Source organism: Panthera pardus, unplaced genomic scaffold, assembly GCF_024362965.1.
Source record: "Panthera pardus isolate Hobbes unplaced genomic scaffold, ASM2436296v1 HiC_scaffold_17, whole genome shotgun sequence".
NCBI lineage: Eukaryota > Metazoa > Chordata > Mammalia > Carnivora > Felidae > Panthera > Panthera pardus.
In genome coordinates, this window is record NW_026526732.1 from 145,531,010 (window position 1) to 145,557,182 (window position 26,173).

Here is a 26,173-nt window from a genome sequence, read left to right on the forward strand (position 1 = left end):
TCCATGCTGTCACCACAGAGCCTGATGCAGGGTTTGAACCCACGAATCGCGAGCTCGTGAGCCGAAAGCAAGAGTCAGTTAGGGGGGCGCCTGGGTGGCTCAGTCGGTTGGGCGGCTGACTTCAGCTCAGGTCATGATCTCGCGGTCTGTGAGTTCGAGCCCCGCGTCGGGCTCTGTGCTGACAGCTCAGAGCCTGGAGCCTGTTTCAGATTCTGTGTCTCCCTCTCTCTGACCCTCCCCCTGTTCATGCTCTCTCTCTGTCTCAAAAATAAATAAACGTTAAAAAAAATTAAAAAAAAAAAAAAAGAGTCAGTTAGGGGTGCCTGGGTGGCTCAGTCAGTTAAGCGCCCAACTCTTGATTTCGGCTCAGGTCATGATCTCACCATTGGTGAGTTCGAGCCCTGCATCAGGCTCTGCACTGACCATGCAGAGTGTGCTTGGGATTCACTCTCTCCCCTCTCTCTCTGTCCCCACCCCACTTGCTCTCTCTCTCTCTCTCTCTCTCTCTCTCTCTTAAAGTAAATTTAAAAACTTTAAAAAATTGTTTAAAAAAAAAAAAAGCAAGAGTCAGATGCTTAACCGACTGAGCCACCCAGATGCCCCCCCCATTTTTGTATTTAAAACTTTTTATTTTATAAGCAATATAATAAGCACAATATCGCCCAGACTGTACCACTCTAGCAAGTGCCTCATGGTTTTTGTCCATCTCTGTTGTTGTTGATGCTTTGAACGGACACGTGCCCTCTCCCCAGGTAGAAGGTGGGACGCGTAGTCATTACCTGTGACTGCAAAGTGGGCATTCACCTCTTCCCTGCCATTGTATTCCCGGTGCTTGGTGCTGTCCTTAAGCCACGGCAGGCTCTCCAAGCCTATTAGGATGAAAGGAGTGAAAGGGAAAAATAGGCCCGCGCGAGTAATTTCTGTCTTCTTAAGGAAGCCTGATGAAAGATGGAAGTGTTGAGAAAAGGGACTGATGGAAGAAACCCTTCAAACAAACTCTTAGTAGGCACCCAGACAAACTAGAGCCCAGGGATGAGGGGAAGGAATAAACCAAAGATTATCTTAAGTCTGGCTCACAGGGCAATGAAAGCATCCTCGGTACGCAGAGGGAAGTTGGGAGGGCAATGCCGTGAGCGGCAAGGATATGGCAAGACGAATGCGGCTTTTTCGGTCACGAGCGTGAAGTGACAGTGAGGTGTCCAAGCGAAACCCAAGCACCTGGTCTGTGGGGAGGTTTCCTGAGGGAGAGGGAGGTGAGTCAGGAGACAGAAATGGCATCATTGCAGGTACTTGTAGCCCCTGCTCGAGCCTCCTCACGGTCCTCCCCTAACTCTGTTGTCCCAGGTTGTCTACACAGAACGATTTGAAAGTAGACAGGACCGCGACTCATCCTCCATTAACCTGATCCGCTGCTCGCATTTCGACAGCATGAACATGTGCCAATCCGTGTCCCATGAGGAAGTACCGTACATCGTATCTTCCACGTCTTACAGAAGTCAAGGGCAAAACTACGAGGACATGGACAAAGTTTGGGTTTCTAATGACCCCCGTAGAAACAGCTTGATGCCACTGCCTGACGCTGTGGAAACCCAAGAGAGGAACAGGTCACTCCTTCCCTTCTCGGATACCTCTCATCTACCCAGCATCCACACCATTATCCTGGATTTCTCCATGGTACATTTCGTGGATTCACAGGCTTCAGTGTCCTTAAGACAAGTAAGTACTAAGCAGACTTTCACAAGACCTCCGATCCCCTCCTACCACTGCCCCCCCCCCCCACCAGCCCCGACCCTGATCGAATCCTCTGAGTCACTGATCAGCTGCTTTGTGACCCCAGGGCCACTAGAAACTTGGACACTAAAGATAGTTTAAGGTCAACTGGAATGAAAAGGAAAGAAACCAACCCTGTCTTTTGAACTGGGGTTGGCTCTGTAAGCAAGGCATGTTACTTCTCAAAAAATCCAAAATGGAAAACAGCAATCTGTGCCACACCCAGCAACTCCCAGGATCTCCTGGGAGTTCACTGCACATCTTTTCAATAGGTCTGAATGCTACAGGGAAAAAAAAAAGCACACCAAGAACTCTCACTCTTCATCTGCTCTGAGGTAGACATTGTAAAACACCCTCAGATGTGAAGACATGATAACATGGCCCTGGCAAGCCTGGGGCTGCCCAGTCCGGAGCCTACAGGATCTCCCCCAGTTCCCTCCTCATTGCCTGCATCATTGGGTGCAAAGGGCAGGGAAGACTTCTCCTTCAGAAGCCGTAACCCTGAGTCCCGGCTTCTCTCCTACTCTGATTTCTCTTGACAATTTTCATTCCTCTCCTTCTATACAGCATGGACAGTTTAGATGCACAGCTAACTGTATCGGTTTTTATTGTTGATGTCTTATAAGTACTGTATCTGCCTTTCAGCCAGCTTATCTCAGTTTACAGCCCTCTGCCTCACTCTTGCTCCTTTTGGTGGTGGCTCAGGTTTAAACATCCTGAACACCCACTTCCTGGACGCTGACTGCACCCACTTGTTTTGTTTTGTTTTGTTTTGTTTTGTTTTTTGAGACCTGCTCCGTTGGTTGACTTTCCTTCTTTTATCCTATTTTATCAAACTTTATTCCTATTTTATCCTATTCTTTTATCCTATTTTATCAAACTTTATTCCTAAAGAAATATGATTCTGTCTTAAGTGAGTCCAGTTCCTCTTTGGTTTGAGGCAACAGGAAGCTTCTCGTAGCAGAAAGAACTCTGGTTGGCACTCTGTGGGTGTGTACTCTGTCCTGGGTTTGCTACTGTTCACTGTCCATCAGACCTGAGGTAATTTACTAAATTGCACCGGGCCTTCGTTTGCTCATCTAGAAAACGAGAGACCTGGGCGGGGGGGGGCACCTGGGTGGCTCAGTCGGTTGAGCATCCAACTTTGATTGGATTCAGGTCACGATCTCGCGGTTCATGAATTCGAGCCCCACATCAGGCTCGCTGCTGTCAGCCTGTCAGTGCAGAGCCCGCTTCAGATCCTCTGTCCCCCTCTCTCTGCCCCTCTTGCTTGTGTTCTCCCAAAAACAAATAAATATGTAAAAAATAAATAAATAAAACGAGACTTGGAAGAGATGAACGTTAAGGGCTTTCCCATCTAAGACATCCTCTTCTCCACCCCATTTGCAGATTCAGTTCTACTTGGTGATGTCTCAACTTATGGGCTTCTCCATCTTAGGATGTACTGCTGGGGTGCGTTCTCTTCTCCCATTCTCACTTGATAGTTACTGCTTTAGATGTCATTAAACCTACATCATCAAATGCCTGCTACACGGCAGACTGAGTTGGGCACATTCATATACACTATTTCATTTAATTCTCCCACTAGCCCTGAGAGGCAAGTCATACTCCCCCTTAGGAGTTCTAGGCTCACAGCTAGTAAGCGGCCTGCCCAGCATGGGGACTCAAAGCATCTGACTTTATACCATTCTTCCTCCTGTTCTGTAGTAAGAGTTGTGCTATTCTGTCTCTCCCCTCTTGCTTTCCTTTTTTTTGTGGAGGCACCATATGTTCTGGTCCTTGGCATAACCCATCCACACCTGGCCTGTGTTAATGACTTTCTACTCCAGCCCAATGTAGAGGCAATGTAGACACCTTTACTTTACAGCCTTCAGAGATTCGAGGTGCACTTTCTCACCTTAAAGTTACACATTTCTTCATTCCTTCTGTAATTGTTCTTTTATTTTTAAAAAGATTTAAATGTTTATTTGTTTTTGAGAAAGAGCATAAGCAGGGGAGGGGAAGAGAGAGAGAAGGGGACAGAGGATCCAAAGCGGGGGCTTGGATGTGGGGCTTGAACTCACAAACTGTGAGATCATGACCTGAGCCGAAGTCGGACACTTAACGGACTGAGCCCCCAGGCGCCCCACCGTTCTCTAATTGTTTTAGACAGCCCAATTGGAGGAAATCATTATTTTTTGTTTACTTTAACTTTGAAAACTTAAATTTACTGAAAAAAATCCCAGCAGTCATTCTTATTAGAGACAATCATGCAATTTAAGCTTCTTCCTAATTCATGAAATGTCACTCTCCCATTGCTTGTCATTTAGAGAATGTCCAGAGGCACTTGGGTGGCTCAGTCGGTTAAGTGTCCGTCTCTTGATTTCAGCTCAGGTCAGGATCTCATAGTTGTGAGATGGAGACTCGCATGGAGCTTCATGCTGGGTGTGGAGCTTTCTTAAGATTCTCTCTCTCTCTCTCTCTCTCTCTCCCTCTGCCAATAAACAAACAAACAAACAAACAAACAAACAAAGTATGTCCATAGTGGCTCTTTATCAAATGACCATGATCAAGAATGATTTTCTTGTTTCCTCTTGGTAGTAAAAGAAGTATCAGGTTTTTGTGTTTTTGTTTTGTTTTGATTTGGTTTGGTTTGGTTGAGAAAGAGAGAGAGCATGGGCAGAGGAGAGGGGCAGAGAGAGAGAGAGAGAGAGAGAGAGAGAGAGTCACAAGCAGGCACCACGCCCACATGGAGCCCAATGTGGGGCTTGATCTCAAGACCACGAGATCATGACCTGGACTGAAGTCAAGAGTCAGATGCTCAATCAACTGAGCCACCTAAGTGCCCCAAGTAGAGTCCGTTTCATTTGTGTCTTTTGATATTTTAACTCCACGCTCAGGGTTGGAGTCTATTCAATCTGAGAGTGTTAAGGTTAACATGGACTTTAAAAGTTATCACACCAGAGCAGATATACTGGCTGAAGTAAACTTGAGGTCAGTATCCGATGTTTACTGATCTGCTACTCCTAAATATCTGCTGTTTTACTAAAGTTAAATGCAACTTTGCAGAGAAGTTCCAGATATGACCTTCAGGACTCCTGAATTCCATTCTCTACAATATCACTTGACCAGCTCTGAGCCTCGTTTTCCTCCTCTGCTCAGCGAACTCCAGGAAGAAGGGGGTCACATGCATACACTAAACAATAATACCAAGAACGGCTGTTCATGAAGGCTTTCCGTTGTGTTCCCATCATACCCATGCCTGTCTCTCTTCTAGCACTGTCCTCAGTAGCATTCTCTCTCTCTCTCTCTCTCTCTCTCTCTCTCTTTTAAGTTTATGTATTTATTTGGAAGGGGCGGGGCAGAGAGAGAGGGAGGGAGAGAGAATACCAAGTAGGCTCCACACTATTAGCACAGAGCCTGACACTGGGCTCGATCTCGTGAATCATGAGACCATGACCCGAGCCTAAATCAAGAGTCAGATACTTAAACAACTGAGCCACCCAGGCTCCCCAGAAGCATTACCTCTTTATGGGAACTGTTTCCCACCCCCCGCCCCCAAGAGACCATGGGCAACACTCCCTCTCACTCCCCACCTCACATGAGACCATCTGATTCTCTTTTGTATTCCTAGCACTTTAGACATTTCCTGGCATATGGAAGTCCACGCATCAAATGTTTATAGAGCTGAACTGGAATGCAGAGGTACATATACCCAGACAAGTGAATGGCCAAAGGGGTATTAAAACTCCTCTAATTAGAAGGCTCTTTCGTAGTGCGTATGAAGATCACTAACGCTGATTTACTCTCTCCCCACAGATGTGCAACGCTTTCCAAAATGCCAACATTTTGGTGCTCTTTTCAGGGTGTCACAGTGAGTATCCTTCACCCTATGAGAGGACTGTTTGTACCCTGGGTGCTGTCCTCCTCAGGCGTCTGACCCTGTGTATGTTCTGGGTTTGGTTTGCAGCTTCTGTGGTCAAGGCATTTGAGAAGAATGATTTCTTTGACGCCGGCATCACCAAGGCCCAGCTGTTCCTCACCCTCCACGATGCCGTGCTATTTGCCTTGTCAAGGAAGTTTCCAGAGTCCTCCGAGTTAAGCGTGGATGAATCCGAGACAGTGATACGGGAAGCCTACTCAGAAAGTGACAAGGTTGGATGATGTGAAGCATCACGGTGTGGGGCGAGCAGTGGGGAGACACCTGATTAAGTAGAGATGAGCAATGTCTAGGAAAGGCTTTTGAGTATGGCTGGGCCAGACTTTGAGATGTTGAAGTGCTCCCTTATCAGTTGGTAAATAACAGTGGACCTGAATCCCAAGTTCCCCCACTGCCGTGGCATCTGGGTGTATTCAGGACCCTTTCCCAACTGAAAGGAGGGTTACCCAACCCAGCAGAGGTCTCAAGGATTCTTTTATAGCAAGCTTGATTAGTGCCAGTGCCATCCCAAATTCCTGAATATTTTAAATATCTCCACCAGCTATACCTTTAGAATCCATGCCTACACCACCCTTGGGATGAAAAATAGAACTAATGAACTCACAGAGGTAAAGATCTGCCAGTCTAACATTTTGGCTATTATTTACATTGTGAGTAATATATAAGATTTACTCAACCTGAAAAATGCAAAGGAGAATGATACATAAGCCAGAACTTTTAGCTGTCTATTAATACTAAGTAAAGGCCCGGGTCAACTGCAGTGTTTTTATTTTATTTTTATTTTTTTAAGTTTATTTATTTTTGAGAGAGAGAGAGAGCGAGAGAGAGAGAGCGAGGGAATGAGTGGGGGAAGGGCAGAGAGCAAGGAGGACACAGGATATGAAGCGGGCTCCAAGCTGTCAGCACAGAGCCTGATGTGGGACTTGAACTCACAAACCATGAGATCACGACCTGAGCTGAAGTGGGCAGCTTAACTGACTGAGCCACCCAGGTGCCCCCCTACTTCAGTGTTTTTAAATCAGAGTCTGTGAAGGTTAAATGTGCCCCCCCCACAAAGAAAAGGAAATTAAAACACAGATGGGCACCAAATATTATCTAACAACTAGAAATTATTTTTTTTTAATTTTTTTAACCTATATTTTTGAGAGAGAGAGAGAGACAGAGTGCAAGCGGGGGGCGGGGAGGCAGAGAGAGAGGAAGACATAGAATCTGAAGAAGGCTCAGGGCTCTGAGCTGTCAGCACAGATCCCAACGCGGGGTTGAACTCACGAACCAAACTGTAAAATCATGACCAGAGCTGAGGTTGGACGCTCAACCAACTGAGCCACCCAGGCACCCCTAGAAATTATTTTTTAATTAAATCCCTGATTCTTTGACTTATTACATTTTAATCATGTTTGAATTTTTTATGACAAGAGAAGTATTACCAGAGCAATAAAGTGTGGATTTTTTTTTGAAAACTTTAAGAAGTAAAAGATATCCAAGCTTATAAAACATGGCCTTTTTCTTTCTTCTTCTTTTTAACGTAATGTCTTTCCCTTGCTTATTGAGAATTCTCACAGGTTATGTGCCTCCGCTTATCCAGAGCAACTTTTTCCTCAATGGACATATTTTTTCTATTCTGCTCTATAGTCCACTCCCGTCTATAAAATCACAGAGTCACAAAACCTTTCAGTTGGAAGAAATCTCAGAGCTTCTTAGGCCCATTCCCACCTGGAGTAACCATTCTTTTAACAACATGTCTGGCCAGCGGTCCCTCTGCTTATGTTTGGAGATTTCCTGTGGTTCTCAAACGTTAGTATGTGTCTGAGTCACCAAAATCTGCTGTTAAAACACAGACTGCTGGGCCCTCTCTGTAGCCCCATCTCCCCTAAATTTCTGATTCAATGGGTCTGGGGTAGGGTCTGAGAATTTGCATTGCCAACAAGTACTGGGTAATACTGATGCTAACAATACAGAAACTACACTTTGAGAACCACTGCCTTAGAGATTCAATGTGCATTTTTTGCTATCAAAGTCTAGTGTGCCCGGCAATCTTTGGGTGTGTGCCAGACATTGTATTTAGAAAATGTTTATAAAAATACTCTGAGATCCAGGATGATGTTTTTCTTCTGGAAAGAACTTCATTGTTTTGCCAAGTCCCTGGAGGCACTAGCAATCCAGGGTAACTGATCTGATTTTAGGACTCAAGGTGTTCTAGGCCATCCAGATGACCCACAGCCCAGCTGCAGTCTCTGGGAAGGTATGCCACAGTCCCTCCCTTGGCAGACCCTAGAATGCAATTTTGGCAACCTTAAGCCCTCAAAGCTGTCAAAAGCACTGTTCTCTGCATATATGTGCCACTTCGAGATCATCAAATACCTTCTACAAAAGTGGTCCCAAATGCCAGACTCACCTCTATAGATTTTCACCTTTTCCAAATCTTCATTATAATCTTGTTAGCTTTATGGTATCTTCAAGCAGAAGTTTTAAAATATTTTATTCAGGGGCACCTGGGTGGCTTAGTCAATTAAGTGTCCAACTCTTGGTTTTGGCTCAGGTCATGAACTCATGGTTTATGAGTTTGAGTCTCACATCAAGCTCTGCAGTGACAGTGTGGAGCCTACTTGGGATTCTCTCACTCTCCCTCTCTCTCTGCCCCTCCTGTGCGTGTGCTCTCTCTCTCTCTCTCTCAAAATAAATAAATAAACTTTAAAAAATAAATAAAAATAAAATATTTTACCCAGCTCTCCTGGCTGTCCTCAGTAGGAGGGTGGGTCTGAATTACGTAGTCTGCCTTTTCTATAAGTGAAAGTTTCTCTGTTTTATTTATAAATTATGATACACTTGACAGATTTACGTTATATATTACATTGCCTTTCCCATATTAACCTTTCTTATTTTCTGTTTGCCTTTTGTTTAGAATGTCATTCTCACTTAGGAAGTAAACTAATCATTTATGTTTTCTTCTAGATTTTAATGTTTTAAGTGTTTATATATTATGCTTTTTAATCTAGGTAAAATGTATTTCAGTGTATGGGGTTAAAGAATAATCTTTTATTTTTTATCTGTACAGCTAACAATTCTGAGAAAACTCATCTATTGAATAAGCTTTCTTTCCTCTGCTGATTTGAAATGCTATTTTCATAAAATATTACATTATTATGAAAACTGAAGTCTATTTGTAGCATAGTTTTTGTTTCATTGTTGTTAATAGCTTTAATATAGATTTATAACATATTTACTGTTTGGTTTGAAGTCTACTTCAAAATTTGCTAAATCATTCTCACCAATTTATTCCTCCAAGCAAATTTTTGAATCTTTTGTTAGCATCCCCCCACAAAAGAATCCCATTGGAATTCTCATTACAATTGCATTAGAAATATAAAATAAATTGAGAATTGATATCTTTCCAGTATTTGTTCATCTTATTGAAGAACATGAGCTGTCTTTGTATTTATACAGTCTTTATTTTTAAGTTTATTTATTTATTCTGAGAGATAGTGAATTCCAGAGGGGCAGAGAGAGAGGGAAAGAAAGAGCATCCCAAGCAGGCTCCACATTGTCAGCACAGAGCCTGATGCGGGGCTTGGAATTCACAAGCTGTGAGATGGTGACCTGAGCTGAAATCAGGAGTCGGAGGCTTAACGGACTGAGCCACTCAGGCACCCCATTCAGTCTTTTAAATGTTGCATTCATAGTAAGGTTTTGTGACTTTCTTTCCTTTTTTTAAATTTCTTTTTTTTTTAAGTTTATTTATTTATTTATTTAGAGAGAGAGAGAGAGAGCATGCGCAGGAGAGGCAGAGTGAGAGGGAGAGAGAGGATCCCAAGCAGGCTCTGTCAGTGCAAAGAGCCTGATGTGGGGCTCAAACCTATGAACCTGTGAGATTATGACCTGAGTCAGACACTCAACCATCCAGAGCCACCCAGGTGTCCCTGTGACTTTCTTTGTATAGACAAATCCTAGATACTTTATACTTTGTTTTACATATGTATTGCTTTTTGAAATTAACATTCTTTTTTAATTACATTTTCTACCTGGCAATTGCCAGCCTGTGATAAACCTATTGATTTGCATAAAATTATTTGGCTACATTTGTGAATCCTTTTACCAGACCCAAGAGGTTTCATTGGTAATTCTCTTGAGCTTTCCAGATTGAAAAAAAATATTTTCTACAAATAATATAAATACCTTATTTTCCAGTTGTCAAAATTCTTATCTCAGTATCATATATTATAGCATGAGCTACATCTCCCAGAACAATGTAAGTACTAGTGGGTGGTCTTGTCTTACTCCTGAATTTTACGAGACAAACTTCTTATGCATTTCTAGTAAGGTGGTAACAGTTGGCTTAAGACAGACATTATATTTACTGTGTTTTTTTAAAAAAAGTATTTTTCTAGTTTACTAACATTCTTATCAGGACTTACATTAAGACTTTGTATTGAATATGTCAAATTTTTTTCTAGCATTTAAACTAGGGAAGCCTAGGAGAGGAGCAAGTTCTACTACAGATGTATTGCATTCAAGATGCCTGTTAAACATCCAAGGGGAAATGTCAGAATGGCAGTGGGTACCTGAACAAACAGATCAGGGGAAGGGTTATGATCAAAAAGTCACTGGCACATAGATGATAATGAAAATTATGGGACTAAATAAAATTGCCTATGGAAGGAGTGTAGATGCAGAAGAGAAGCCCTGAGGCTTGCCAACATTTAGAAATCCAAAAGAAATAGAGGAGACAACAAGGAGACCAGAAAGAAGCAACCAGGGAGGAAAGAGGAAAAGCCAAAGAGTATTGTGTGACAGAAGAGAGAAAACTATTTCAGGAGAGGTGAAAGTTGATAATTCTATGGAATGCTGCTGTAAAACTGATTGACCAAGCCTATGGGGCATCTGCTAGGTGATAGGCTCAGTCACTGGTACTGGGGATATCAAAAACCAGGCACTGCCCCACCTCAAAGAGCTTAGAGTCTAATAGGGGAAATAGATTTATAAATTACAAAAAGCAATACATTACTGGCACTATGACAGAAGTGTGAGTGAAGTATAGATGAAACACAAAGGAAGCTGAGATCCTGGTTGATCGTCTTTGATCTGAATCTGGAACAATGAATAAGTGTATGTGGATAAGATGGAGAAGGACAAGGCAGGCACAGGGAACAGCATGAGCAAAGGTAAGCAGAAGTCAGGACTCTTTAGTTAACTTTATGGCCAGAGTAGTGGTGGGGACCACAGACACAGGTAAAGCTAAAGAAGATGACAAGAAGTCAGGTCACGAAGGGCCTTACATGCCCTGCCAAGAATCATACATGGGGTTGGAAAGACAAGTAAGATCAAGAAGACAAGATGTTTCAGAATGCTATCAAGACCACTGCTGTTTTAACGGTTGACCATGAAACCCAGGCTAGCTAGAAAAGCCAAAGAAATCAGAAGTTATGGATTGATAGAGCCTGAAGAATAGTGAGTAACTGAGGAACCAGAGGTTGCAAAGATGAAAAGCAGATGTGGCCGGGAAGATTTCCTATTTTGCCAGGAACTCATGATTTCTTGGTGTCTTAAGTCCTTTTGTATTCTGAAATTCCTTGGCTGTTCAAAAGCTAAATTAAGTTGTAAATTTTAACCCATCTAATTGTGTGTATTTTAGAATGGAGAGCCAAGACATGAAATGAGCAGCAATCTTCTAGAAGTCTCTAAAAACGCAAATCCAGACTACATCATGATGCAGGAACCGATAACAAAGGAGGAGTTGGAGCTAGACCTGGAGCTGGAGCCCACAGTGGAATCAGAACAAGAGACTGGACTAGATCTCGAGCTGGACCTGACTCATGGGATGGAGCCTGAGTCAGAGCTAGAGCCTGAATCTGAGCTAGAGCCTGAGTTAGAGCCTGAGTTGGAGCCTGAGCCCGAGCCCGAGGCTGAGCTCAAACCCAGGCCAAGGGCTCACACTTATCCTTGGCAGCAGTACTGGTCTCTGTATCCGTCTACACTTCCCAGATCTCCAGTTCAGGCTCGGCGTGGGACACCGTCAGTTGAGAGGAGGCGTCAACATATGAATTCATATTCACCCAAGGACAATAATACTGAAGACTGTTAGGAAATGAACTGGGAATAAGATTCCCTTGGCAAACCCTTCCCACCCAAATGGGGTCACTTGGTCAGAAGACCTAGACTAGTTACAAACTAGCAATACTCGATTTGGGACTCCTTCATCTGCTGGCCTCTTCCTTCTCAACACGGATCTCACTCCCAGATCACAATGCTAAACACCAAGAGTTATCTCTGAATTCCCTATCTAGGCTTACCTCATCTCACCATCAGCAGATATTCTAGTAAAGGATTTCCTTCTTTGCACACCCCGTACTCTGGGGGTTTTGTCCAAGCATCTCTAACTTCCTCCTCTCATCTCCGTTCCCCTTTCTCCAAAGAGATGAGACTCAAATAAAATATACAACTCTAGTTACATTTGGACACTTCCTGCATCTTTCCCTTCTCTATAGTCTATATGCCTAAAGAAAGGTTGGGTGGGAGAAATTCCAGAAGTGGGTGGACATGGTGAAGAAGATATAAGCAAGAAAAAGAAAAACTCGGTGGCGTTTGTATTTTATATGCAAGGTATCTTCATTACACTGGTGGTGGAAATGGGGAAGTAGATAGGTTAAGTTAAGCCAGCCTGCAAGGCTTATAATCTAAGGAACTGTTACTCTGAAAACACTTTTGTCATCACTCCGAGAGCAGGATGTTTTCCTAATCCTACCACTGTTTCAGAAGACTAGTCAGCTGTACCAACTGATGAGAAGGTTAGCTCTATAGAGCTCTATTTGGTATCCAGATTCATATTCACCACTGTTTCGTCCTTACAAGTTTTTAAGATACAAGTAATCTAGAATCTGTATTCTTGGTGGACCAAACTTGGAGTCTATGACAGACACAACCTCTTAGGAATTGGAAAAGTCAGTCATTACTAGTTTGGTGCAAATCCATTTTAAAAATTTCCCCCTCCCCCGTTAAAAAATACCTTAAGCTACAAGCAAAAGATAAATATAGACCCCTGGGCAAAGGTTTATGGAATCCTTTTCCACTCAATAAACAAGACTCCTCTTGCTTGGATACTTAATTTCTCTCACCCGTTGGGTTAAAGAAATTCTTATTAAAATATGTCTCTTATCACAGAGATGACATGTGCAATCACTCAGTCTACAAACATTCACTAAGCATCTGCTCCACGCACACCCCAAACAGTGCAGTAGATAGAACAATATTAGCCCTACTTTATACGTATAAACTGAGGCTCGGATAAGTTTTGTAACTAGCCCGAGGTCATATACAACTGTACCCTAAAAGAGGTGGGAGCGCAAGTCACAGGCTTCCTTTGTTCATGCTTACATTATACATTTATTGAACTCCTACTGTGTGCCAGGAACTGTCCCAGGTGCTGAAGATACAAGATGAACAGAAGAGACGACAAAAATGATTATAAATTGTGATAAGTACCTTGAAGGTAAAATATAAGAAAGTCTACAGGCATACATTAGGAGGGCCTGAACCTACCTCAGGTGTCAAAGAAGTTCTCCCTACAGCAATGACCTATGACCTGGCACCTGAAGGATGAGTAGAAGTTAGACCTAAAGCAAGTTCCAATGAATGCTAGGAGGGCAGAGACAAATGGGAAACCAAGAGTGGTGGCCATGGGTAGGTACAAAATCTGAGTACCCAGGAACACAGCTAGGTGTAACCTTATGGTAATTGCTATGGCACCAAGGGCTCAATCAGAAACTGGGTCAGACCCAGAATGAATTGTCAAGGTGGCAAGGGCAGGCACAGTAATTTGTCAAGACCAAGAAAGTATTTCACACTTAAAACAGGAGACTAGAAATATTTGGAGAGCCCAGTTTCTGTGGACTGCCTCCCTCTCACACCAGCTGCCTTCTATTCCTGCATTCCCATCAGAGGAAGGCCTTTAAATACAGAATGAGTTGGCTTCTGACACTTGACTAGCAAGTGGTAGAGTTTAGACTCTGGTGCTTTCTGCTGCAACTACAACATAGCTAAATCTTGGCATTGGTGCATGACATCAGAAAGACCCAACTAAATGCTTGGACTACAGGCTATCTTTAAAGAATATGCTACTATAAACCCATAACATCCAGCCTTCCCCAAAGTAATAACATAAATACAAATGGTTAATTGATTGTAATTACTACGGCATTAAAGAAAACATAAAGTAACAATTCAAGGGCTGAGTCTTCTTCCAAAATGCGAATCACCTGAGATTCTAAGATATTTCAAATTCTATAAAATACTACGGTTTTGGTTGGTTTTGGTTGCTTAGCCCACTTTTCATAGCATGGTCATCATTGCAGCCTTTATCATCAATGAGAGACTAGAGAAAAATGCTAAAAACTGAAAAACCAGTACAGATCGGATCTGAAAGTGTCTTAGCACAAATTTTTCTCCATTACCGAAAAAAGAAAAACAAACCTCAAAGCAGCTCATGTTCTATAGTAAATGGGGCTTGCGGTGTGATTTTTAAATATGAAGAACTAAGTAGAATCATTAGGCCTGCAGAACAGTAGGTCTGGAAAAGAAACTGGTCAAAATAGGTAACATTAGGTTATCTGTGTCTAAATATGTTAAATATCGCAAAGCCTAACAAATTGTAACATGAGTCTCATACATATCTGATTTCGACGATATGTAGATGAGACATTGGACTTAGACCTTCGGGTTCATGACATGTGAGAAAGACAAGAACTTGGGGGGGCAGAAGTGGAATGCTCTGGTCTGAATATATCCCCCCCAATATTGTATGTTTAAATGATAATCCCCAAGGTGGAGGTATTAGAAGGTGGGGCCATTGGGAGGTGATTAGGTCACCCTTATTATTCATTACTAATGGGATTAGTGTCCTTATAAAAGGCCTCAGAGACAGCCCTCCTACTTTCCACCCCCTCCTGCCTTCCAAAGCAAGAAGATGATCATCTGTGAATCAGGAAGTGGGTTCTCACTAGATGCCTAATCTGCCAGCACTCTGGTCTTGGACCTCCCAGCCTCCAGAGCCGGGAGAAATAAATTTCTGTTGTTTATAAGGCAGTAGCCTGCAGTATCTTGTTAGAGGCACCCAATTGAACTAAGACATCATGGTCTGAGGATAAAATAGTGAATAAAGTATGATTTCTGCCCTCATACAGCTCCCAAACTACAAACAGGCATTGCAGGAGGGAGCGTCACAGACTCCTAAATGAAAAGGTGACAGTGAGAGGTACAGTACTATGGAAATGTAGATGAGAGGAGGGGTTAGAAAGAGTGTAGATCCGGGGAAACAGTTACCAAGAAGAAATGATATTGGAGCTGGGCATTAAGAATATGTAGAAATTGGGGCACCTGGGTGGCTCAGTCGGTTAAGTGGCCGACTTCAGCTCACGTCATGATCTCGCGGTCCGTGAGTTTGAGCCCCGCGTCGGGCTCTGTGCTGACAACTCAGAGCCTGGAGCCTGTTTCGGATTCTGTGTCTCCCTCTCTCTGACCCTCCCCCGTTCATGCTCTGTCTCTCTCTGTCTCAAAAATAAATAAACGTTAAAAAAAAATTAAAAAAAAAAAAAGAATATGTAGAAATTGCCAACTATTCTTCAATTAAAACGTTTGTTTGAGGGACGCCTGGCTAGCTCAGTTGGTTGAGCGTCTGACTCTTGATTTCAGCTCGGGTCATGATCTCACAGTTGTAAGATCAAGCCCTGCATTGGGCTCCACACTGAGTGTGGAGCCTGCTTAAGATTCTCTATTTGTGCCCCTCCCCTCCTTGTGCATGCACTCTCTCTCTCTAAAAAAAAAAAAAAAAAAAAGTGTATTTGAAAAAAGAATACATAGGAATTATACGATAAAAGAGGTTTCATAACCTATGAAATAATCTTGCCAAAAAAAAATTGAACCTGAATATTGTCAACCCTGTGAGTCTCACTATCAGATTATAGGAAATACAGGGGTCAGAAGAACATGTTAAATGACACTGAGTAGAGGCAATCAGTGGAATCTAAAAACTCAACAGGACAGGGGCACCTGGGTGGCTCAGTCGGTTAAGCGGCCGACTTTGGCTCAGTTCATTATCTTGCAGTCCGTGATTTCGAGCCCTGTGTCGGGCTCTGTGCTCAGAGCCTGGAGCCTGTTTCAGATTCTGTGTCTCCCTCTCTCTGACCCTCCCCAGTTCATGCTCTGTCTCTCCCTGTCTCAAAAATAAATAAACGTTAAAAAAAAAATTTTTTTTTTTAAACTCAACAGGACAAATGAGCCAGTTTCTTCAACAAATAAGTTAAAAAACAAATACAAAAACGAAGCATGGAAAATCTATAAATTCATACCTTCCTAGGTGAGTTGAGGTTATTGGCCTTTTTTTTTTTTTTCCTTCAGGGTTATTTGCTGAATTTGGAATCAAGCTTTTCTTAGGCAGAGGGACTCTGCCAGGAAAAAAAACTAATGAAGCTTTTGATGGCCACTTAAGCTGGTAGGTTGACTGGTTTCCTCTCAGAGACACTGAGTGCCAGGGTCACTCAGGAGGTTAGGGATTGGTCTACAAAGGCAAAATGAAATCTCCCAAGTCTCAAAGTACCTTTGTCTAGACACAAAGTCCACGAGAGGAAGGGGCCTTTAATAAGCATACAAAAGACCTTGCCCTTGAGACATTTGGAGCCAGAGATGGACTGAGTCTAGCTAAAGCCACAACACAGCTCAATTTCTAATACAGTTAGGAATGACCTGTCCCTCACTTTTTTGCCGAATCAGAAGTATGTATCCTATGTAGGAAGAAATAACATTGACTTCAGTTTCTCTTTTTTGCACAACCTCCAGCATATGATTTTTATTTTTTAATTTACATTTTTTATAAATTTTTAAAAAGTTTCTTTTGAGAGAGACACAGTGTGTGGGGGGGAGGGGCACAGAGAGAGAGGGAGAGAGAGAATCCTAAGCAGTCTCCCTGTTGTCAGTGCAGAGCCCAAGGCAGGGCTCGAACTCACAAAACTGTGAGACCTGAGGCAAAACCAAGAGTTGAACGCTTAACTGACTAAGCCACGCAGGCACCACCTCCAGCACATAATTTTTAAAAATCACAAGGCAGGGGTGCCTGGGTGGCTCAGTCAGCTGAGCTTCCAACTTCAGCTCAGGTCATGGTCTTGCAGTTCGTGAGTTCGAGCCCCACGTCGGGCTCTGTGCTGACAGCTCAGAGCCTGGAGCCCGCTTCGGATTCTGTATCTCTCTCTCTCTCTCTCTCCCTCCCCTGCTCATGCTCTGCCTCTCTCTGTCTCTCAAAAATAAATAACTGTTAAAAAAATAAAAATAAAATAAAATAAATAATAAAAATCACAAGGCATTTGAAGAAACAGGAAAAAATGCTTGATAATTAAGGGAAAAAAGAGTATACAATAGAAGCTGTCCCAGAGATGATCCAGGTGTTGTAGTTAGCAGTGAAAGACTTAAAAAAAAAAAAAAAAAAACTATTATAAATATATTTAAGAAAGTGGACTAAAAGAGGGAAAAAAATAATGAAAAAGTGGGTAATTTCAAAAGAGAATTATAATAGAAAAAGAATCAAATGGACATTCTAGGACTGGAAACTGAACACTCACTGGACATGTGTATCAACAGACTGGACATAGCACAAGCTAAGATTATATTGCTGAAAGACAGTAAACACAAGATCTTCAAGATGAAGTACATAGAGAAAAACATAGAAAAGACCAAAGAGAACATTCAAGACATGTAGAGCATAGTCTAATGACCTAATATACGTGTATAGGAGTCCAAGAAAGAGAGAAGAGACGAGAATATTTGAAGACACGACGACTGAGAATTTCCCAAAACGTGAAAAATAGCAACTCTAAGATTCAAGAGGCTTAGCAAACCCTAAGCAAAATAGGGGCTCTTGGGTGGCTCAGTTGGTTAAGCATCTGACATCAACTCAGGTCATGATCTCACAGTTTGTGGGTTTGAGCCCCACGTCGGGCTCTGTGCCTGGAGCCTGTTTCAGATTCTGTGTCTCCCTCTCTCTCTCTGCCCCTCCCATGCTCACACTCCTCTCTCTGTCTGTGTCTCTCTGTCTCTCTCTCAAAAATAAATTATAAAAAAAAAAAAAAACCCTAAGCAAAATAGGAAGAAAACCAAGCTTAAAAGCAACCAGAGAAAAAAGACACATACTTGCAAAACAACAATAACACTTATTGCTGACTTTTTAACAGAACTTCTGGAGACCCGAAGACCAAAGGGTGATATCTTTTAAGTTCTGAAAGAAGTGAAAAATCTGCTGACCTGAAATTCTGTAACCAGTGAAAATATCCTCTAAAAATAAAGATGAAATAAAGATTTTTAACAAATTAAGAGAATTCATTACCTACACTTCACTCTACAAGAAATATTAAAGAAAGTTCTTTAGGCTGGGGTGCCTGGTGGGCTCAATTGGTAAAGTGTGCAACACTTGATCTCGGGTTGTGAGTTCCAGCCCCATGTTGGGTGTGGAGATTGCTTAGAAATAAAATCTTTAAAAATAATAATAAAAAGAAAATTCTTCAGGCTGAAGGAAAATTACTCTAGGGGGAAGTTCAGAACTGTAAAAAGGAATGAAGAGCGTTGGAAGGGTTAAATATGTGGAAACATATAAAAGAATATGGATTGTAATCATTTAAAGCAATAATAACTATATCGTGTGCAGTTTATAACATGTTAAAAGTATAAGACTACAAAAATGCAAAAAGCAAAATGGTAAATGGAGATAAAGTGTTCACAAAGTGGTAAAGAACTAATTTAAGGTAGAAGAAACTTTTAAAATAATAATGCAGGAGCACCTGGGTGGCTCAGTGGGTTGAGCGTCCGACTTCGGCTCAGGTCATGATCTCACGGTCTGTGAGTTCGAGTCCCACGTCGGGCTCTGTGCTGACAGCTCGGAACCTGGAGCCTGCTTCGGATTCTGTGTCTCCCTCTCTCTCTGCCCCTCCCCTACTCGTGCTCTGTCTCTCTCTGTCTCAAAAATAAACAAAAACATTTTTAAAAATTTAAAAATATAAAATAATAATGCAAAGAAGGTATAACTAAAAATTAATAGAGGAGAGGGGCGCTTGAGGGGCGTCAGGCTCTGTGCTGACAGCATGGAGCCTGGAGCCTGCTTCCGATTCTATGTCTCCCTCTTTCTCTACGCCTCCCTCACTCATGGTCTGTCTCTGTCACTCTCAAAAATAAATAAACATTAAAAAATTTTTTGATTAATAAAGGAGATAAATGGAATAATGAAAACACTTCATGAATCCAAAGGAATACTGGAATAAGAAAACAACATATAGGACAAGTAGAAAAGAAATTCCAAGATGGCAATCAAACTCAACTATATCCATAACTAAATAAATTAAGTATTCTAATTAAGATACCGACTTTTGGGGGGCACCTGGGTGGCTCAGTCAGTTAAGTGGCCAACTCTTGATTTCGGCTCAGGTCATGATCTCACGGCTTCTGGGTTTGTGAGCATCGGGCTCTGCATTCACTGAGCGAAGCCTGCTCCGGATCCTCTGTCTCCTTATTCCTGGCCCTCTCCTGCTTGCTAGCGCTCTCTTGAAAAAATAAATAAATAAACGTTAAAAAAAAAAAGTTTACAGATACAGACTTTTTTGGATGGATGTTTTAAAAAGACCCAACTATCTATTTATGAGAGACACAATGTAAATATGAATATGCAAATATATACACAGTAGAAGGACGGAAAAATACAACAAGTGAATAGCAACCAAAAGAAAGCTGCAGTGGCAATGTTAATATCAGACAAAGTAGAGCATAAGGCAGAAAATATTCCTAAAGGTTAAAGGTTTCTCAGTGATGAAAGGGTCAATGAAACAGGACAACATAACAATCCTAACTTTGCGTGCGGATAATAACACAGTTTCAAAATACATAAAGCTGACTCAGTAGAGCATGTGACTCTTGATCTCAGAGCTGTGAGTTCAAGCCCCACTCTGGGAGTAGAACTTACTTAAAAATAAAATAAACAAAATACATAATGCAAAATGACAAAAATAAGAGGAGAAAGAGACAAATCTCAGAGCACAGTTGGAGATTTTTAACACAATTCTCTCAGTACAGAAACAAAGGATTCTAAAGGCCTTGTATTTTTCAGGAGGAAGACAGAGATCGTGATTAATGCCTTATTTCAGATTAAATATGTGTAGCGGGGGCGCCTGGGCGGCTCCGTCAGTTGAGTGTCTGACTCTTGATCTCACAGTCTCTACTGTCCGTGCAGAGCTCACCTCAGATCCTGTCTCCCTCTCTCTCTCCCCTCCCCTGCTCACGCGCTCTCTCACTCTCTCCCTCAAAACTAAACATAAAAATAATAATGAAAAAATAAAATAGTAAAAGTAGTTGCATAGTTCAAAAAATAAAAACTACTCAGTTAAGACAGTGAGGAATCTTTGCTCCTAGCCCTGTCCCACACCCCCATTCCCATATTCCTTTTTCCCTGCCCCACCCAGATAACCACTACTACGACTTCCCTTTGTGCGTTTCTAGGACCTTCTAGTAGGTCTTTATGCAAAAACAGTGCGGCTATTTCTTTATGCAAATAGGGGTAAGTGTGACCATACAGTCTTATGTTCCCTTTTTCTTGCCCAAATGGTTATTAAATATGTTTGGCAACTTCCTCTTTTAAAAAAAACGATCTTGGAGATTTATAGTATTGATACTGATCTGAAGGAGGGTTTTCTGGTTTGTTTGATTGATTTTTTTTGTTTTGTTTTGTTTTGTTTTGGTCTCAGACTTCAGGTCATTTTTGATTTTCAACAGCTTTATGGAGCCATAACTGGCATATAATAAATGACACATTTTTTAAGTGCCCAATTTGGTGTTCTGACCTATGTATACACCTGTGAAACCATCCCCACAATCAAGATGAACATATTGGTCACCCCCCAAAATTTTCTTGTGCCTTCTTGTAAGACCGTGCTCCTGGCTCTCTCCAACCAAGTCTCCATTCCCAGACAACCGCTAACCTGCCCTCTGTCACCAGAGATTGGTTCTCATTTTCTAGACTTTTGCAAAAATCGAAAGACACAGTAGGTGTTGTTTCTGGGGAGCGTGAGTGAGCTGACTTCTTTAACTCAGCGTAATTATTTTTTGTTTTTGTTTTTGTTTTTTTTAATTTTTTAATATATGAAATTTACTGTCAAATTGGTTTCCATACAACACCCAGTGCTCATCCCAAAAGGTGCCCTCCTCAATACCCATCACCCACCCTACCCTCCCTCCCACCCCCCATCACCCCTCAGTTTGTTCTCAGTTTTTAACAGTCTCTTATGCTTTGGCTCTCTCCCACTCTAACCTCTTTTTTTTTTTTTTTTCTTCCCCTCCCCCATGGGTTTCTGTTAAGCTTCTCAGGATCCACATAAGAGTAAAAACATATGGTATCTGTCCCTCTCTGTATGGCTTATTTCACTTAGCATCACACTCTCCAGTTCCATCCACGTTGCTACAAAGGGCCATATTTCATTCTTTCTCATTGCCACGTAGTACTCCATTGTGTATATAAACCACAATTTCTTTATCCATTCATCAGTTGATGGACATTTAGGCTCTTTCCACAATTTGGCTATTGTTGAGAGTGCTGCTATAAACATTGGGGTACAAGTGCCCCTATGCATCAGTACTCCTGTATCCATTGGATAAATTCCTAGCAGTGCTATTGCTGGGTCATAGGGTAGGTCTATTTTTAATTTTCTGAGGAACCTCCACACTGCTTTCCAGAGTGGCTGCACCAATTTGCATTCCCACCAACAGTGCAAGAGGGTTCCCGTTTCTCCACATCCTCTCCAGCATCTATAGTCTCCTGATTTCTTCATTTTGGCCACTCTGACTGGCGTGAGGTGATATCTGAGTGTGGTTTTGATTTGTATTTCCCTGATAAGGAGCGACGTCGAACATCTTTTCATGTGCCTGTTGGCCATCCGGATGTCTTCTTTAGAGAAGTGTCTATTCATGTTTTCTGCCCATTTCTTCATTGGGTTATTCGTTTTTCGGGTGTGGAGTTTGGTGAGCTCTTTATAGATTTTGGATACTAGCCCTTTGTCCGATATGTCATTTGCAAATATCTTTTCCCATTCCGTTGGTTGCCTTTTAGTTTTGTTGGTTATTTCCTTTGCTGTGCAGAAGCTTTTTATCTTCGTAAGGTCCCAGTAATTCACTTTTGCTTTTAATTCCCTTGCCTTTGGGGATGTGCTGAGTAAGAGATTGCTACGGCTGAGGTCAGAGAGGTCTTTTCCTGCTTTCTCCTCTAAGGTTTTGATGGTTTCCTGTCTCACATTTAGGTCCTTTATCCATTTTGAGTTTATTTTTGTGAATGGTGTGAGAAAGTGGTCTAGTTTCAACCTTCTGCATGTTGCTGTCCAGTTCTCCCAGCACCATTTGTTAAAGAGACTGTCTTTTTTCCATTGGATGTTCTTTCCTGCTTTGTCAAAGATGAGTTGGCCATACGTTTGTGGGTCTAGTTCTGGGGTTTCTATTCTATTCCATTGGTCTATGTGTCTGTTTTTATGCCAATACCATGCTGTCTTGATGATAACAGCTTTGTAGTAGAGGCTAAAGTCTGGGATTGTGATGCCTCCTGCTTTGGTCTTCTTCTTCAAAATGACTTTGGCTATTCGGGGCCTTTTGTGGTTCCATATGAATTTTAGGATTGCTTGTTCTAGTTTCGAGAAGAATGCTGGTGCAATTTTGATTGGGATTACATTGAATGTGTAGATAGCTTTGGGTAGTATTGACATTTTGACAATATTTATTCTTCCAATCCATGAGCAGGGAATGTCTTTCCATTTCTTTATATCTTCTTCAATTACCTGCATAAGCTTTCTATAGTTTGCAGCATACAGATCTTTTACATCTTTGGTTAGATTTATTCCTAGGTATTTTATGCTTCTTGGTGCAATTGTGAATGGGATCAGTTTCTTTATTTGTCTTTCTGTTGCTTCATTGTTAGTGTATAAGAATGCAACTGATTTCTGTACATTGATTTTGTATCCTGCAACTTTGCTGAATTCATGGATCAGTTCTAGCAGACTTTTGGTGGAGTCTATCGGATTTTCCATGTATAATATCATGTCATCTGCAAAAAGCGAAAGCTTGACTTCATCTTTGCCAATTTTGATGCCTTTGATTTCCTTTTGTTGTCTGATTGCTGATGCTAGAACTTCCAGCACTATGTTAAACAACAGCGGTGAAAGTGGGCATCCCTGTCGTGTTCCTGATCTCAGGGAAAAAGCTCTCAGTTTTTCCCCGTTGAGGATGATGTTAGCTGTGGGCTTTTCATAAATGGCTTTTATGATCTTTAAGTATGTTCCTTCTATCCCGACTTTCTCAAGGGTTTTTATTAAGAAAGGGTGCTGGATTTTGTCAAAGGCCTTTTCTGCATCGATTGACAGGATCATATGGTTCTTCTCTTTTTTTTTGTTAATGTGATTTATCACGTTGATCGATTTGCGAATGTTGCCAGCCCTGCATCCCAGGAATGAATCCCACTTGATCATGGTGAATAATTCTTTTTATATGCTGTTGAATTCGATTTGCTAGTATCTTATTGAGAATTTTTGCATCCATATTCATCAGGGATATTGGCCTGTAGTTCTCTTTTTTTACTGGGTCTCTGTCTGGTTTAGGAATCAAAGTAATACTGGCTTCATAGAATGAGTCTGGAAGTTTTCCTTCCCTTTCTATTTCTTGGAATAGCTTGAGAAGGATAGGTATTATCTCTGCTTTAAACGTCTGGTAGAACTCCCCTGGGAAGCCATCTGGTCCTGGACTCTTATGTGTTGGGAGATTTCTGATAACCGATTCAATTTCTTCACTGGTTATGGGTCTGTTCAAGCTTTCTATTTCCTCCTGATTGAGTTTTGGAAGAGTGTGGGTGTTTAGGAGTTTGTCCATTTCTTCCAGGTTGTCCAATTTGTTGGCATATAATTTTTCATAGTATTCCTTGATAATTGTTTGTATCTCTGAGGGATTGGTTGTAATCATTCCATTTTCATTCATGATTTTATCTATTTGGGTCATCTGGCTTTTCTTTTTGAGAAGCCTGGCTAGAGGTTTGTCAATTTTGTTTATTTTTTCAAAAAACCAACTCTTGGTTTCGTTGATCTGCTCTACAGTTTTTTTAGATTCTATATTGTTTATTTCTGCTCTGATCTTTATTATTTCTCTTCTTCTGCTGGGTTTAGGCTGCCTTTGCTGTTCTGCTTCTATTTCCTTTAGGTGTGCTGTTAGATTTTGTATTTGGGATTTTTCTTGTTTCTTGAGATAGGCCTGGATTGCAATGTATTTTCCTCTCAGGACTGCCTTCGCTGCATCCCAAAGCGTTTGGATTGTTGTATTTTCATTTTCGTTTGTTTCCATATATTGTTTAATTTCTTCTCTAATTGCCTGGTTGACCCACTCATTCGTTAGTAGGGTGTTCTTTAACCTCCATGCTTTTGGAGGTTTTCCAGACTTTTTCCTGTGGTTGATTTCAAGCTTCATAGCATTGTGGTCTGAAAGTATGCATGGTATAATTTCAATTCTTGTAAACTTATGAAGGGCTGTTTTGTGACCCAGTATATGATCTATCTTGGAGAATGTTCCATGTGCACTCGAGAAGAAAGTATATTCTGTTGCTTTGGGATGCAGAGTTCTAAATAGATCTGTCAAGTCCATCTGATCCAATGTATCATTCAGGGCCCTTGTTTCTTTATTGACTGTGTGTCTAGATGATCTATCCATTTCTGTAAGTGGGGTGTTAAAGTCCCCTGCAATGACCACATTCTTATCAATAAGGTTGCTTATGTTTATGAGTAATTGTTTTATATATCTGGGGGCTCCGGTATTCGGCGCATAGACATTTATAATTGTTAGCTCTTCCTGATGGATAGACCCTGTAATTGTTATATAATGCCCTTCTTCATCTCTTGTTACAGCCTTTAATTTAAAGTCTAGTTTGTCTGATATAAGTATGGCTACTCCAGCTTTCTTTTGGCTTCCAGTAGCATGATAAATAGTTCTCCATCCCCTCACTCTCAATCTAAAGGTGTCCTCAGATCTAAAATGAGTCTCTTGTAGACAGCAAATAGATGGGTCTTGTTTTTTTATCCATTCTGATACCCTATGTCTTTTGGTTGGCGCATTTAATCCATTTACATTCAGTGTTATTATAGAAAGATATGGGTTTAGAGTCATTGTGATGTCTGTATGTTTTATGTATGTCTGTATGTCTCTGGTACTTTGTCTCACAGGATCCCCCTTAGGATCTCTTGTAGGGCTGGTTTAGTGGTGATGAATTCCTTCAGTTTTTGTTTGTTTGGGAAAACCTTTATCTCTCCTTCTATTCTAAATGACAGACTTGCTGGATAAAGGATTCTTGGCTGCATATTTTTTCTGTTTAGCACACTGAAGATATCGTGCCAAGCCTTTCTGGCCTGCCAAGTTTCAAAGGAGAGATCAGTCACGAGTCTTATAGGTCTCCCTTTATATGTGAGGGCACGTTTATCCCTTGCTGCTTTCAGAATTTTCTCTTTATCCTTGTATTTTGCCAGTTTCACTATGATATGTCGTGCAGAAGATCGATTCAAGTTACGTCTGAAGGGAGTTCTCTGTGCCTCTTGGATTTCAGTGCCTTTTTCCTTCCCCAGTTCAGGGAAGTTCTCAGCTATAATTTCTTCAAGTACCCCTTCAGCACCTTTCCCTCTCTCTTCCTCCTCTGGGATACCAATTATGTGTATATTATTTCTTTTTAGTGTATCACTTAGTTCTCTAATTTTTCCCTCATACTCCTGGATTTTTTTATCTCTCTTTCTCTCAGCTTCCTCTTTTTCCATAACTTTATCTTCTAGTTCACCTATTCTCTCCTCTGCCTCTTCAATCCGAGCCGTCGTCGTTTCCATTTTGTTTTGCATTTCGTTTAAAGCGCTTTTCAGCTCCTCGTGACTGTTCCTTAGTCCCTTGATCTCTGTGGCAAGAGATTCTCTGCTGTCCTGTATACTGTTTTCAAGCCCAGCGATTAATTTTATGACTATTATTCTAAATTCACTTTCTGTTATATTATTTAAATCCTTTTTGATCAGCTCATTGGCTGTTGTTATTTCCTGTAGTTTCTTTTGAGGGGAATTCTTCCGTTTGGTCATTTTGGATAGTCCCTGGAGTGGTGTGGACCTGCAGGGCACTTCCCCTGTGCTGTGGTGTATAACTGGAGTTGGTGGGCAGGGCTGCAGTCAGTCCTGATGTCTGCCCCCAGCCCACCGCTGGGGCCACAGTCAGACTGGTGTGTGCCTTCTCTTCCCCTCTCCTAGGGGCGGGATTCACTGTGGGGTGGCGTGGCCCATCTGGGCTACTTGCACACTGCCGGGCTTGTGGTGCTGGGGATCTGGCGTATTAGCTGGGGTGGGTAGGCAAGGTGCACGGGGGCAGGAGGGGCAGGCTTAGCTCGCTTCTCCTTAGGTGATCCACTTCAGGAGGGGCCCTGTG

At 41.7% G+C, this 26,173-nt stretch overlaps 1 protein-coding gene across 3 annotated transcripts in view; it reads left to right on the forward strand.

Moving 5' to 3' along the window:
* SLC26A8 (solute carrier family 26 member 8) overlaps window positions 1-12,136 on the forward strand; it is an 84,484-nt gene extending 72,348 nt beyond the window's left edge. For all 3 annotated transcript variants that reach the window (XM_019456902.2, XM_053905089.1, XM_019456901.2), the window contains exons 17-20: window positions 1,345-1,716; window positions 5,569-5,623; window positions 5,720-5,904; window positions 11,319-12,136. In XM_019456902.2, coding sequence (XP_019312447.2) covers window positions 1,345-1,716; window positions 5,569-5,623; window positions 5,720-5,904; window positions 11,319-11,768 — 1,062 coding nt within the window. In that variant the 3' untranslated portion in view covers window positions 11,769-12,136. The remainder of the gene's footprint in view (window positions 1-1,344; window positions 1,717-5,568; window positions 5,624-5,719; window positions 5,905-11,318) is intronic.
* The last annotated feature ends 14,037 nt before the right edge of the window (window positions 12,137-26,173 follow it).